The following is a 15,641-nucleotide window of genomic DNA, read 5'->3' as shown; positions in this document are numbered from 1 at the left end:
GTTGCGGTTTTTATTTCAACCTCAACACGAAGTACATGTGGAAAAAACAAATAACACACAAAGTACGTGTATTTAAAGCAACACACATGCACTCTAAAGTGCTTCGATTTAACAAAGAATTGTAGGTTAGCGGTGCATTTTGTTAAACGTTTACATAAAATAAAACACTTGCGCGTTTCGCCTCACAACTTTTCGCGCATGCGTGGTCTTAGAGGAGTCGCAGAGGCATGATGGCTGATGAAAGTGCCTTGCTGCTGTCTCTGGTGGAGGAATTTGTCTCGGGGCTACAGGACAGCAAGGCCAAAGATACAGCAACAGGTAAAATAAAATAGTCTTCATCATATTTTCCTCGAGACGTTTCTGGAATAGCTTGTTATGAAAAATAAACGCTGGTGAGACTGCTGAATGAAGGATGCGCAACACAACCCAGCGTGATGGTTAACGAGCTAACTTAGCGACACAACATCCTGTGTGGTGTTACTTAACTTACAATACAAAAACACACACGTTATATCACAAGTCTGCTTATATAGTGACCGTACCTGCACACAGTGAATATATCCTTAACGTTTTATGGTACTGTCATCGATTAGTGTAGTGAATTTTAATGCTAGTCCGGTCTGTTTTAAGCGCATGCTGCTTGTTAGCTGTTTGTGTCCGTATGAAAGCATCCTGTCAATGAACTCTCTACCTTTGAACCCCGCCGATGCTGCTAGTTAATCTGTACATAACTACCAGAGATAACTTATTTATGTCCATGTGCTGTCAGGTCAGTTGTGTGTGTGTGTGTGTGTGTGTGTGTGTGTGTGTGTGTGTGTGTATGTATGTGTGTGTGTGTTAAGTTGTCTTATCTCTACATAGCTACAGTTCACTAAACTTGGTTTTCTGTTCAGGTGTCAAAGATGGACAGTTCACAATACTGCAGCTGGTGGAAGCACTGGGGTGAGCTGCCCACATGTTCACTAACACCATAGCAAAAACAACAACAGCATGACCACAGCATTTATTTTTTATTTTATTTTCACACACAGAAGACTGCATAAAATCTAGATAATAAAAATTAAAGAGATGTGTCAGGAGAGGCCACTAAGCTAACATAATGTAGCAAAATACAACAAAAAATAAATGACTAGAAGAAGCATGCAAAATGAGTAGAAAAACTAACCAATCAGATGACAACAATCCAATAAAAACAAAGAAATGCATGAAAGATAATACGGTGAAAAAGAAGAAAATATATGTATTCTGGGAAAGTGGTCTCAGACTTTTGGACCCTACTGTGTATACATCATGAAATAATTAGACATCATTAACTAAATGTGATGACAGTTTCTTTATAAGATAATGAAGTCTTGATAACATGTACTTTGCCGTTCCGTATCTGTACACCACAATATCTGAGGGAGTACTGGCCATATTTCGTTTTTTAAAAAAGGAAGATGAAGATGATCAATCTGTCTGTTATTATATGGATGAATTTTGGAATTCAATTTGAAGGAGTTGCTATATGATGATGGTAGAGAAATATTTATATATATAAACACATATATCTGATGGATATTTATGTCATATACTGAAGGAATGTTCAGTTTTGTGAACAGGAGGCAGAGAGGCTTTGTTAGTTTGAGGAAGTTACCAATCTAACAAATTATTTTTGCATTTCTTTTTTCAATATCACCACCAGTGATAGTATTTTTTTTTTGGACTTGGATATGACGCCTTTTTTAAGATTTTAGTGTAGTTGTTGTACATTACTTTTTTAAATTCAAACACTTGCAATGTCACATTTTCATTTGGTTTTTTCAGACTACTACTATTAAAAGGCATCAGTTAAGTTCATGTGGAGATACACTTCACGAATTTCATTTCCTTCTGCATTTCCTCTCATCACAGACTGAGTCTGACTAGCTCTCAGCCTCACACTAGAGCCAGAGGAGTCCAGCTGCTCTCTGACGTTTTACAGGAGTGCTATGGAGATCTTACTGAGAGAGAAGGTACACCTCTTTCACTCTCTTTCATTTTGTTATACTCTTATCTTTCTCTCTTCTCTACTCTTTAGTTGCTTCTAGATATTATCAGTTTACAAATACCTTTTTTTCATACCTAAATTATATATATAATATATAATAACAGTTTTGACATGACACATTTAACATAAGTTGGGTGATAAATTGGAAATGCTGACAAATTTATGTGTTCACCTCGCTGCTCTTTACGTATCACAAATGTATCACAGCAATTAGATTTTTTTGGAGTCTCGCAACGCTAATCATGTGGAACATATTTCTGTAAAGTTGTATTTTAGCAGCGTGTCTCCCTGTCTCTCTTCTCTACAGTGGAAGTTCTCATCGCTTTCTATGAAAACCGTCTCAAGGACCATTACGTCATCACACCACCCGTCTTACGGGGGCTCAGAGCGCTGGTGAGTGTCTGTGGTGCATTTGCATTGATTACGACATCTCAAACATTGTGTAAGATTAACTGAATGTTAAGTTTATAACTTAAGTTTCTGCTTGCAGGTTTGAGAATCATTTTTGAAAAGTTCCACATATGAAAGCAGTGATCAACATACACACTGTGTGTTTATAGTACAGGGTTATACTATTATGGCTTTAGGTATTATTTTGGTCTAACTTTTAGTTTATAACGATAACTTAGATGTAATCATTTGTGCTTTGGCCCTTTTTTCCAGACAAAATGTAAGACCTTGCCTCCTGGCTCTGCTGTTTCCATGCTGAGGTCTTTGTTCCAGGATGTTCATGTGCAGGTGAGACTTGACATGGTGTTAAAATAAAGATTTATATAAAAATCCTTTATATCTCTCCTCTATCTCCTCTATATTCAGTGTAGTGTGTTTGTGTCAGGAGGCACTGTGCAATGTGTTTCAGGGATGAATATAATTTGATCCATTAGGTACATACAGTCATATTGTTGCAGCGTACAGTCTTGTTAAGTTTATGTGTGAGGAACAATGACCTCTGATCCACAAAAAAATAAATAAAAGCACAGTAGTACAGTAATAGCAATATTTGACCACACTTCTAACAGTTTGTGTTGATGCCGTTCATGTTTTTCTGCGTTCTGTGAAGCACTTATTAAATATGCTTTGTAAGTCTACTTGACTCATGTCTCTAAACCAAGGCAGGCAGGTAAAGAGCTCACATGGGTCTGTGTTTTTTTTTTTTTTCCCCCTCAGTCGCTGATGCTGGGAGAGAGAGCATGTGTCTACAACATGCTCATCAACCTCATGGAGACCAGAGAGGCCGGTAAGAGACAGATAATGGGCATGTTTGGGATTTGCAGTTGCTGGTAGAGGTGTGTGTGTGTGTGTGTGTGTGTGTGTGTGTGTGTGTGTGTGTGTGTGTGTGTGTGTGTGTGTGTGTGTGTGTGTGTGTGTGTGTGTGTGTGTGTGTGTAAAGGCAAGGTGAGGAGTTTTGAATCTTGGTATAGATCAGAAAGAGAGTTTTCAAAGTCAGAAATACATCCACACTAATACATTTTTGTTTTAAAACGCATAACTTTTGCTACGTTTACACCTAACGGAGACGTTTGAAAACGATGATGCAGATACCCATGTTCACTTCCTGGTCGGGTCTTATCAGTCACAAAGCATTCTTCTTCTTCTGATTCGTCACGCTCCTATCAAGTATCAGAGTTCCACCTCGTCATTGTTCAAGCAAAGAAATCTCTAGTCTTACATTTTGCCATTGCTGTTCTTCCTCTGTAGTATTTTCTGCAACTAAGCAACCAATCGCAGAGAAGACAATCTGCTTCCTGTTAACACCGTCACACGCATGCCCAGTGTACGTGAATGGTCATTTGATATGCGTATTCAGGCGCGTTACTATGGATGGAGATTATTTCTGAAACGCTCATGTGGACAGAGTTCGTTTACACCTTAAAACGCCGTTTTAAAATGAAAACGTATTAGTGTGGACATACATAGTCTCAGCAGTGGGCTGAGTAATGGCTGTAATCACTACTCGTCTCTGACCTTTACCACCTCTCTAATAAAGGACAGAGTTGAGTTGAGGACAGAGTTGTCACACCTCGTGCTTTGTCAGGCAGTTGAGTAATTTTGCATAGACATAGTGTATAGGATGCAAATAGACGGCTGATAATGAAGTGTTTGTGTGTAGCTGCAGGTTGTTTTGAGACAGACAGCAGCGTGTTGGTTGACATGGTGTCACCTCACTTCTGTCTCTCTGTTTTATTCAACAGTAAAAGAGCTGAAATGTTAGTATTTATCCATCTAATAAAAGTAAATTTGCAACTGATTAATGAATTAATTAAAGTACAAATACCAAATATTTGCTGGTTACAGCTTCAAGAACACAAAGATTTACTTGTTTTTTCTCAATTTCATATAATAAAATGAGTCATTTATGATTTTAACCTACTGGTCAGGCTAGATTAGATGAAGCTATCTTGAATATAGATATTTTGCAGGTCTAATTCCTCCAATTTCATCCACAGAACTGAAAGGCTTGGGGGCAGACTTTGTGTTTGGTTTTGTGCAGTCAATGGACGGGGAGAGAGATCCTCGCAACCTCCTGTTAGCCTTCCAGATAGCCAAGAACATCATCTACCGAGGTTACGATCTAGGTGAGAGCACTCACAGGTGCACACACATCATACCGCCTCGCTTTCTGTATCTCTGTCTGTCCCTCTCTGACTCTCTGTTACAATCCAAACGCACAGTTCGAGCGCTCACATTTTTAACCAAGTAGGTATGAATCTATTTAGCATCCCATTAATTTCCTGTCTGCTGTCTCAGGTAAATTCACCGAGGAGCTGTTCGAAGTGACATCCTGTTATTTCCCCATCGACTTCACCCCAGTAAGTCCTTGTTTATTCAGCTGTTTTAGACTGAGAGCTGATGAAAGCAACGAGCGTAGCAGACAGAAATGTCATCACCGACTTCCTGTGACCTCAGATGAACTCGAAAACAACAATACAGTGTCGTCTGCACACGCACATCTCCCGTCTCTACGTCACAGATGATTGTGTGTTTATTGCGCTTTCAGATGTTGGTTAGCTCATTTGTTTTTTGGACTTTAAGTATTAGTTAAAATGTGTAATCGCCTGAAATAAGACAGTAGGCAAGATGTCTGATTCTTAACTGCAGAGCTCCTCGTTGGAATCTAATCATTACATCTTTAAAACATATCCAGGTGCATTCATGATGTTTTATTTCTTAATAGCGTGTCTCTCTTTTCTTGAACAATCCTGCCCCACCCTCACCCCCCCCTCCTATACCCACTCTCCGTCCATCCCAGCCTCCCAACGACCCCCACGGCATCACCAGAGAAGAACTCATCCAGGTGCTGAGGGACGTCCTCGCTGGGACACCAAAATTCGCTGAGGTTGGACTGTTATCAGTTTACATTTACACTTTACTTTTTGGCATGATGCGTTTTAAAGAGTGTTTATTGTCTGTTTATTACTTCACTGTTGCAGTTTCTGTTGCCTCTCATCATTGAGAAGCTGGACTCAGACGTTCAGAGCGCAAAGCTGGACTCGCTGCAGACTCTGGTGAGAAATCCTGAATTATCTCTAAAAATCTTGTTCCACAGGCAGATGTAGACATTTGACATGAGGTTTAATGTTTTCAGTTGGGTGCTCTGCCAAAAAAAAACCCACAAAAAAACATGAAATATCTGTATTTACTAAAAATACTGTCAGGAAAAGAGATCAAAAACAGCTCATGTGTTGATCTTTAAGGTAAATGTATTTGCAACCAATAGGCTGAAGATTGTTTTTTTATATAAGCTATGAAGATGAATCAGTGTGTTGCTGAAAAAGTTGCACCGTCTCACTTATCTCACTACATTTGAATATTTTTTAGGCTGCTTCTGTGTCACAATATGAACACAAGGACCTGGCAGAATTCCTGGAGGGACTGTGGATGTCACTGCGCAGAGAGGTTTGTTTCAAACAAATTAATACTAAAAGAAAATATTATTGCAGTACGAAGAGCATGTGTGTTTTGATCATGTGCGTATGTGGTTTGTAAGATTTGTCAGGGGAAAACTAAACATCTTAAAGCATTCTGTCTATTAAAAGTTCCTTTTCTCACCTACATGTTCTCCACCCTATAAAACAAGAAGCAACTTTAAGGCTGAGTTCAAATGAACCTATACTTGGATCAGTTTATTGAAACTCTGCAGTGTTTATTCCATTAATTTGAACTCAGGTGGCACCATATTATGGCTCCAATATATGAAAATCTGAGTCTCAGCTGTCTAACAAAAGAGCTGAGCATCAGAATTGAGAATGTAATTGAAACCAACTAAAGGAAATGACCAAAAGCAGTGTTTTGCAGTTTCTGACACCTGGAAAGCCAAGTAAAACAAGTCTGGCCTGATGCTAATATTCAGCAGTTTTTCTTGATTTCTTGAGACTGTAGACGAGTTCCTAATGCCGCAGGAAGTGAAATCGCACACGAAGTCTAGCAAATCAATTCCATAAATGCATCAAAATGAACTTTTCATCCACAGCATTCCCTCTCTCGTTGTGTCATCACAGGTGTTTCAGACATCTAGCGAGAGGATCGAGTCTGCAGGCCTCACTGCACTCACCGCACTCACATCCTGTCTGTCTCGCTCAGTCCTCAACTCTGACTCTGAGGACTCCCTCAGCACCTTCCTGGAACTTGTTCTTAAAGGTGAAATGTAGCTTATTTGCACATTTAGTTCAAAAGCTGAAATGCACATTTTATTAGAAGGTTGAATAAACCCCTGAAGTGTAGAAAAACATGAAGGAAGGAGGAAAAAATGAACATGAGAGAGAAAAAAATAGTTGCATAAAACTTAGATGAAACAAAAACATCAAAATAGGAAAAGACATTAATTAAATTTTTTTTTTTTTTTAAATTATGCGAGCAAAGTGACAGTGAGTCAGAGAGAGGGTGTGTAGATGAACTACATATGTACAAAGACTGTGGTTTTGGGTGGTTTTTGCTACAGCGTAGTAGTGCTGGTGAAGCGGGGCAGGAAATCTTTTTTTGACACCACAGTGAGTGTTCAGTTCTTCAGTTTTAACCAGCAGCTCTCACAGTCACAGTCACAGCGGTTGGTTTTCTGCCAAAGTGTGACTTCAGATGGAAACTTGCAAACCAAGCAGTTTAACTGATTTGTCAACAAACATCCTCATGATCTTTGTTGTTTGCATGTTTTTTTAAATTTAATTACACATCTTTATAGATTTCTATGTTTAGATCATTGACATATAAGTGACTATAAGTAACCTTAATATGAAATCTATCCTTTCTGGCTGGGAAACCCTAGATACAACTTTAACACTTCAAGACCCACAGCTCAACAGCTTAACAAGTACATAACAGGACCGACCCTCCAATAATAAAACTCAGCCTTGATATATCAGCCTGACACTAAGAGACATGTCCAGCGGTTTTGATTTTCACTGAGCGCATGATGTTGTTCCAGACTGCAAGCATCACCTGTGTGAGCCGGACCTGAAGCTCGTGTGGCCCAGCGCCAAGCTGCTGCAGGCCGCCTGCAGCGCCTCCAACAGGGCGAGCCACATCATAGCAGCTGCTGTCATGCCCACTCTCATCGAGCAGTACAACAACAGAGCAGAGGTAGAAGAGCAAGACTTGACATCCAGATGTTGATTAAGTTTAATACCAGCATGTTTTATGGCTATTTAATGATAGCATTTTTACTGGCTTGTACTGTTGTTGTTTACATTTAGACCATTTTTATTTTCTTGTTTCAGGCACCAATTTCAGTGTTTTTATGTTGTGATGATATAATAATTTTTTAATAAAGGTTAAAACATGACTTTTTCCTCTGTGAGCAGTGCTCCCATCGGCGGACGTTACTGGAGGTGGTGCAGCGATTCATCCAGTCAGTAAAAACCAGCCGGTCCTCAGAGAACGGTGAGTGAACTGGTCATGTATGTGGACTTCCTCTTCTTACAGCGTCCACGTGTTTTTACTTAAAAAAATGTCATAGTTCATTGGTAATGGTGCTTTTATGCGAAGCACTGTGTGTGTTGCATTTTACGCACGAATTGTGCTATATAAGTAAAGTTTATTAGTTTTATTATTATTAGTCTTTAAATTGTACTTCCACATTTGTTTGAGATTATAATCACTATGTCTCACAGGCTTTCTTGATGTCGTTATTTCCTCAGGATATAATCTTCTTAAAAGATTATCAACAGTATTGCAGAATTATTGCTTAGTTGTAGCATGGATCCTGACCAAATCTGGATATCTAAGACTTACCAGCTGTCATGGGTTCTGTTGTTCATCTGTTTCATGTAATTGAATCACTTTATATGTTTATACAGAGATAATTTGTAATTTTGGAACTAATTTTGGAAAAATGATTATTTTCTCTCCAGAATGACTGTTTAGCTGCAGTGTGTACATGACTGTGGAGATTTAAGATAGACTAAAACAAAAATCATCTATTTCTTTCTGTGTCTTTGATCCCTCCACATTAGAGGAGAGCGTGCTTTCAGCCTTCCGCCCGTCTCTGTGCAGCATGGTGTTTTCAGCTCTGACAGAGACTAACGCCAATCTGCAGATCACAGCCACGTCTGCGCTCACCTCACTCTCGCAACAAACAGGTGAGACGCAACAAACTCTTAGATTTATCGCTTCCGAGTCTGTTTTGATCAGTATTTTGATTTGTATACTGAAAGACATTCTCTCTTCCAGGTTTGCTGTTGGACTCTGACATCGAGCTGGCTGTAGATCACCTGACCAGACTGTTGCTGACAGAGGACGATAACAGCGTCAGGTCAGCTCACGTCGGACAGCCTTCCATCTGTCTTCCCTCTTCTCCTTCTTCCGTTTTATTCTACACACACTTGCTCTCACCACTATGCACTCACGTTGAGTAGACAAATTCCGAGTCAGATGTTTGATTTTTATTTTAACATAAAACCTGTCTCTCTCTCTATGTCTTGTTATATTTTTTCCTCTAGTCTTGCTGTGGTGGAGTGTGCTGGATCCTTAGCAGAGCTGCACCCAACAGCCTTTATCACTAAAATGATCCCAGAGCTAAAGAAGCACATGTTTTTTGGTGAGAGAAAAACATAAATTAAAATGTAAAAGTGTTTTTTTTTCTTAAGCACATTGAGGATTTATTGGATGCAGATCAACCGAAATACTATTTTTTCCTACATTCATGTTTCTTAATTAAATTTACAATCATACAGTAGAATGTCACTTCATGAATATACCTTTCCTCTCCTCTCTCCTCTGCTCAGAGCCCATGGAGCAAGACAAAGCAGCTTCTGAGCAGCATTCCCATCATGCAGTGCGTCAGCGCTGTTTGTCCGCACTAGCTGCAGTTTCCACCCAACCCGCCGTCGTCCAGGAGAGCACACCTGTCCTCCTGGAGGTCCTCAGTTCAGCACACACAGGTAAACCGACAGGACAGAGAAGGTTTCTGGCTTCAAGTATAGACGTGTTCATCACATGTTGAATCTTCCCAAACAGTCAGAAAAAGGATGTTCAAACATACAACAGCCAGCCACACTGTGGTGTAGATAATCTATTAGTAGTTCTTCAAATATAAAATGCAGATGTTGAAGTAGGACAGTGACATCACTCATTAAATGCTGAAATGCAAGTGTCTGCTGCTTCATATCTCCCATCTGCAGCGCACCAGTTTCAAAATAACAGGCGGTGATGTGTCTGTTGTCGCGCATCTCAACAGATGAAATTAACGGCATCGTCTCAGTTGCACAGACACAGGAAATACACTGACGCAAGTAAAGATTCAGATAAATGACGCAGTGAGTCCTTGTTGTTTCAGGTAGCGTCGGTTTCTCGGTGGAGGAGGTGGTGTCGGCGTGCAGCAGCCTCCGGAGGATAGCAGAGCAGGTTCAAGACACCGAAGAGACGGGAAGATGCTTCCATAACGTCATCATCCCTCGCCTGCTGTCTCTGGCGCTCCAGGCAGCACTGCAGGGTGAATTAAAGCTTTTATCTCTTCCTGTGGATTTCATTGTAATTCTATATTCCAGTTTCACCAATTAATAGCTTTAACTTCTACCTTAGATATTGATGATCTCCAGTCATCTAATTTCAAATCATTTTATTAAATAGTGACCTCATGCTGTGTGTCTCTCTGATATCCCACTGATTCATAGGTGAGGGGTCATCTGGTCGTCGTAGTCCTCTGGTGGAGGAGGCGGTCCTGTCTGCCATGGTCCCTGTCATCAGTACTTCCTGCTCCAGGCTGCAGCCCACGTCAGTACAAAATCTCTGTTATTTGTTTCTGGTTTTGCTCTCTTGAGTTTTTTTTTCTTCTAAGCCACAATACCAGGAAATATGCATATTTTTTAAAAATCGGAATGAAGACAGAAGAGGAGAAGAATCTGAAGTCTTAAATGAAGGCACTATGTAAAGTCAAACACAAGGGCTTCAGCAACAGAAATGCAAAAAAAGTGATGTGATAAATATAGACCTGGAAATGCGTCTGATACGTTGCCTTTCAGGGACCTTTCAGCTTGCTAGATGCGTTTTTGTTTCTTTTCACTTCTGCAGATCAAGAAACCTGAATTAGCCAACAGTTCCTGTCTGTTTCTTTTTTTCTTTTCTTTTTTTTGTGTCAGTCTCTTTGATTTAGTTTTTTTTTCATGAGGTTTGTATGGTTTCCTCTCTGTCGTGTCATGTTGGCAGGGTGGCAGGCCAGACAGCATCCAAGGCCGTGTCTCTCTTTCTGGACGGTGACGTCTCCTTTTTGCCCGACAACTCCTTCCCTTCACACATCCAGCTGCTCAAGGTGTGTATGCACATGTCTTTGTGTGTATGAGTGTCACCGCACATTCTTCATCATTGCTTCACTGTTCATTTTATGATAATAGGATTAAAAGAATATACATTTGTCTTTGAAGATTGTTACTTGAAAATTGTGATTACTGAGGTGTGTAATGTTTTCCCAGAAGCAGCAGGGGGACTCCTGGAGCCAGTCTCAGATGGTTTGTCTTCTGATGGGCTGTGTGTGTTCGTTACCTCGCAGCGTGAGTCTCAACTTGAATGCTTATCTCTGCTTTTCATCTTCACAAATGTTTCCGAAGCTGTATTCTGAGAGTGTTGTGTATGTGGTTTAGGTGGAGGTGCCGCAGATAGACCGCCTGCTGTCAGAGCTGGAGGAGATGAGTTACACTTGTAGCCACCCGCTGTCATACACCTCCGCCGCCAAGTGCTTTGCAGGCCTGGTCAACAAAAGACCGCAGGGTCAGTTTGTGTCCTTGAATTCTTCACAGTCGCAGGTTTCGGTTCCAAATCTGAGAGCTTCATCTTGTTTCAACTAAAAGCTGTTGCGATGGTTTTTGTTTTCTTCTTCAGGTGATTCTCTCGACAGCCTGATTGAGAGGACAATGAAGAGAGTATGCAGCGAGCTGGATTCTACATCTTCTTCTGTGCGCACTCAAGCATTCACCCTCATGATCTGGGTAAGAGACTACTAATGACTTTTTTTTCTAAATAAGTATCAAAATGTTTGGTCAGATAAATGGCACATATGTATGTGATTTAAATTTTTTTTTTTTTCTCACATTTTTACCCTCAGCTGTCAATCAGTAAATCAAGTTAAAGCTGGGGTAGGTAGTGTTCTGGAAAAGGCAAAACAAAAAACAAACAAAAAAACCCCCTGAATTTGAAAATAAAGCCCTCCTCCTGCAGCTCTCCACCCTCCGCTCTGTCCTAAGCCCCTCCCACCAGACAAGCACAGGCATATGCATGCACTTCATAAGCAACACAACAGTGTTTACTACTGCACTCAGTCTCACTCACATACACATGCACGCACTCAAACACACAACTTCCTCTCAAGGCACAACAACCTTTGGTAAGCAGTAAATGATAAACAGAACCCCCTCTCACCGCCACAAAAGTAATAAGTGTCCCATCTCCCTGCTTGAAATCGAGTGATATCACGTCTCTTTCATCGTCCGCCTCCAAAACCTCCTCAGTCACCAGTCCATCAGAGACCCGGACCGAGTCCCAGAGCAACAAGCAGCACCAGACGGCTCACTATCTGACCTGAAGCCACAGTGATGCATAAAAAATGTATCACTGCCGAGTTCACTTCCATTGAAAGTCTCTCACTCCAGTGTTGTTAAGATGATGCGTTGTTCAGTTTCCCCCACGCTACAGGCAACAGTCCGATGATCACACATTGCTTTTCATCCTGCTTTCTATTATTCTCATCTTTTTCTCATTCTTCTTCTGCAATTCATGCAATCCCACCAATTATTTCATTTGAGCTGAACGAAATGATTGGACAGACTTATTACAGGCCTGCACCAGCTACACATACTGGATTCTTTTTTCTTTTTTTGTCAGAGCATTTGATTTATTGATTGCTGTTGAGATGTACAGAGAGTTTCAACAAATATAACAGAAATACTTCTAAAATACATGACTTACAGTAGCTTTAAGTGTTGTGTTTACAGATCTACTGTATATGTTAGCACAAGATGCAGCAAGTGCAGTAAAGTTTGTCTTTGTCTTCAGGTTGCGAAGGCTCTGCTCCTCAGATACCACCCTCTGTTCACAACACTGACCGACAAGGTAAAGACAGTGAACAGCACACGTACCCACGATAGTTACTGGAGGTCTGATTTACTTCTACACACATGCAACTGTCCTTTTATTAAACACACATTGATCTTGTGTCTTAAAACGGTTCATTTTCTCAGTTTTATTCTCTCCGGTTACAGTTTCACAGCTGCCATGTTAATCATTTTTTAATTTTGACTTCGAAGCTCTTCTCTCTGCTCGATGATGCTGATCTGGGTCCGATGGCAGCAGACGGCTTCTCGCTGCTGATGAGCGACTCTGCCGACATTTTGAACCGCGCTTGCCATGCCGACGTACGCATCATGTACCGCCAGCGCTTCTTCAGCGAGAATTCAGCCAAGTTGGTCCAGGGCTTCAACGCAGCTCCTCAAGGTACCAGCCGACAGCACCGCTGAGTAGATTTATGTTACATTTCTAACCTTACATAGAATGAAAGTTTATAACAGCATTTACAAATCTCAGTTTGATCACATTTGATTCATGTTATTCATTGTGTGACTCTCCTCCAGAAAAGAAGCCCAACTACCTGAAGGCTCTGTCCAACATAGTCAATAAACTGCCCAAGCAGGTCCAAGTCACTGAACTACCAGCGGTGAGTAAAGAGAAAACTATTGTGGACTCTGCAACTTCATTTTTAAATAGAAATCATGGCCATCAAATAAAAATAGTCAGCAGTAATGTCAAGTTTTTTTTGTCCCTGTCTAGCTCCTGTCACTGCTGCTGGAGGCTCTGTCATGTCCTGACCAGGGTGTCCAGCTGTCCACCCTGTCCTGTCTGGAGCCCGTCCTCATCGACCCGCCACCAGCACTCATCCAGCAGCTGGAGGCTTTGGTCAACAGGCTGCTGGCTCTCACCTCTAGTCCAGCCATGGTTAGTAAGATATCAAACCTGAGAGTGTTTTCTCTGTTTATTTAGGTGATAACCAGTAACTAAGCAGTTCTTGTGAACCATATCTTAATCAGCCTTAAGATGGTCATCATATAGAATAATCATGTGTACTAGCCAGAGCTCCTTGCAATATTTTCTTGTTTCTCTCTTTTGTAGAACGTGAGGATCGTCTCACTGCGGTGCATCAATGCCCTTTCCTGTTTCCCTGTACACGAGGTAAAATTAAAAATAGTCCATGTTTCATGTATTTGAGAAGTTTGTTGTTAAATTCTTAAATTCTGAGCCTCTTGACCTACACTCAAGTAAAAATAAGCTTTGAGGAAACTTTCAGATGAGACACTTTCAGACGAAACTACAGATCAGTCACATGTCACTGGCTGTGTGAAATTGCCTCAAGCAGCTTGTGTAACATTACTGTCATTAGTTATTATTAATCCACAACTGTAACAGAATTCTTTTTTTTTTTTTTTTTTGCATTGTCACCTGTTTGTGTTTCAGATCTTGCCGTTTCGGGCTCGGGTGCTGCGAGCTTTGGCCCGACCTCTTGACGACAAGAAGAGAATGGTGAGGAGCGAGGCGGTTCAGGCACGAGGAGAGTGGTAAGAATCAGCTGCTGCCATTTAAGACCAACAAAAGAAATTTAAAAATGCTTAATACATTTGAAATCACATATCACATTTGTCATGACAGATTTCACCATTTAGTTCTTTATTTCAGTGGTTGCATACCTTTTTACCTTTACCTTACCTATTTTACCCACAGGTTCCTCTTAGGAAGTCCTGGTGGAAGGTGATTTTACACCTCAAACACAACCCAAGTCTCCTATCTTCCAACCTCCACCCGACATGGAAGAATAAAGGGAGATGAGAAAAGGGACAAAGAGAAATGGGGAAACTCACTCCAGGAGCAGGTACCCAGTATCAAAGCTGTGCAGTCCCCACAACAGCTCCCCCTCTTCTCTGTGGATTGTTCAGCACCCTTCCCTCCTTCCTACTCAACTGCAATTCCTCCATCTTCTGTCTTCTCCCCCACCCCTCGCCCCCCCGCTTACTGAAATGTTTCTGTTATGACTGCTTGTATCTTCATGAACGCACAAATATGAGTGTATCTGGACTGACTGTGGAGCGTTGTCTTAAGTTAAAGATTGAAAATGAGCAGTTTGTTGATATGTAACACGTCTCATGTTCAGTATTGTTTTTCTCACTACGTATGGGAGAAAATGTCACGTCGAGGTTTTGGTTGTTTGGTGTTTCATGGCTGAACATGCAGAATTTGAAAGTACATTACAAATTATAAAGTTTTATCTTTAGATTTTATACTTTGCAGATCAGCATAGATAAAACCTTCAAAATTCTTTCATTGGTTAATTACTTGATAAATAACCAAGTATAATAATTGGATTTTCTCATCAGTTAATCAATGAATCAACAAAAAAGTTATATTTCTTTGCAAAGATTTTTATAATCTGTATAAACTGGATTAGTTGTTACCTCCTATACAGAGAGAAAGTTACAGCACAAACGTTCTCGCTCAGAGCGGAGCGTTGGAGTGATCTCCTGAACTGTGGTGGCTGAAGTTTCTCTTTTCCAAACTTTTTGACCAATTTTAAGAATGTGGCCTGCTGTGAACGTCACTCAACTGCATGTAAAGATGTGAACTTAGAGCCAAACCAAACCTCTGAGCAGCACTGAACCCAGCAGGCCTCGATAGCCTTTTATCTTCTCATCAGGACGAATGTGTAACTGAGCAGTAACGATGTGTTCGATTTGTGTCGCTCTGGTGCACCAGCAGGGTGGATCAGAGTGTGACCGTGGGGGAAAATGTGGATGTGCCAACTGTCGTCCGGTATCTCACTGGGTGACACGAATCAAGCACTCCACAGACATGAGTGACATTTTAATATTCATTTTACATAATTAAATAACTATGTTGAGGTTAATGTTCATTAATGGATTAAGATTGTAAATTATGTGAACAGTATGTCAAACATCCGCCTTGTATTCACTCAATATTTGAACAAATATTGACGCTTCATCATAGTTAGTGTTCATTTCATTAAGGTTGGCTGACTTTGGACCTCACATCAACTTATGCCAAGGAAATAGACTATTTAAAATGTCTAACTTAAGATGTCATTAAAACTTCTTTGTAATTATACAAAATGTGTTTAATGTCTTTTTTT

At 40.5% G+C, this 15,641-nt stretch overlaps 1 protein-coding gene across 1 annotated transcript; it reads left to right on the top strand.

Annotated features, from left to right (window-relative positions):
* The first annotated feature begins 97 nt into the window (after positions 1-97).
* mms19 (MMS19 homolog, cytosolic iron-sulfur assembly component) lies at positions 98-15,621 on the top strand. The gene is made up of 31 exons (XM_067576565.1): positions 98-318; positions 894-942; positions 1,894-1,994; positions 2,337-2,422; positions 2,693-2,767; positions 3,197-3,266; positions 4,477-4,605; positions 4,778-4,839; positions 5,280-5,366; positions 5,461-5,535; positions 5,849-5,926; positions 6,529-6,667; positions 7,449-7,603; positions 7,825-7,903; positions 8,476-8,601; positions 8,693-8,774; positions 8,962-9,059; positions 9,247-9,402; positions 9,798-9,953; positions 10,135-10,234; positions 10,667-10,769; positions 10,930-11,007; positions 11,098-11,224; positions 11,336-11,442; positions 12,506-12,562; positions 12,757-12,943; positions 13,081-13,163; positions 13,277-13,441; positions 13,616-13,675; positions 13,958-14,058; positions 14,222-15,621. Exons 1-31 carry the CDS (start codon positions 228-230, stop codon positions 14,250-14,252), a joined length of 3,093 nt encoding a protein of 1,030 aa, XP_067432666.1. The 5' UTR covers positions 98-227; the 3' UTR covers positions 14,253-15,621.
* The last annotated feature ends 20 nt before the right edge of the window (positions 15,622-15,641 follow it).

This window comes from Thunnus thynnus, chromosome 20 (genome assembly GCF_963924715.1).
Source record: "Thunnus thynnus chromosome 20, fThuThy2.1, whole genome shotgun sequence".
NCBI lineage: Eukaryota > Metazoa > Chordata > Actinopteri > Scombriformes > Scombridae > Thunnus > Thunnus thynnus.
Note: the sequence above shows the minus strand (reverse complement) of the source record. Positions and strands in the feature narration are given on the sequence as shown.

Excerpts from the sequence above, each read along its gene's own strand:
- mms19 (XM_067576565.1), top strand. The coding sequence starts at position 228 with ATGATGGCTGATGAAAGTGCCTTGCTGCTGTCTCTGGTGGAGGAATTT. Across the intron at positions 1,995-2,336 it reads AGATCTTACTGAGAGAGAAG|TGGAAGTTCTCATCGCTTTC; the intron begins GTACACCTCTTT and ends TCTTCTCTACAG. Across the intron at positions 9,060-9,246 it reads AAAGAAGCACATGTTTTTTG|AGCCCATGGAGCAAGACAAA; the intron begins GTGAGAGAAAAA and ends TCCTCTGCTCAG.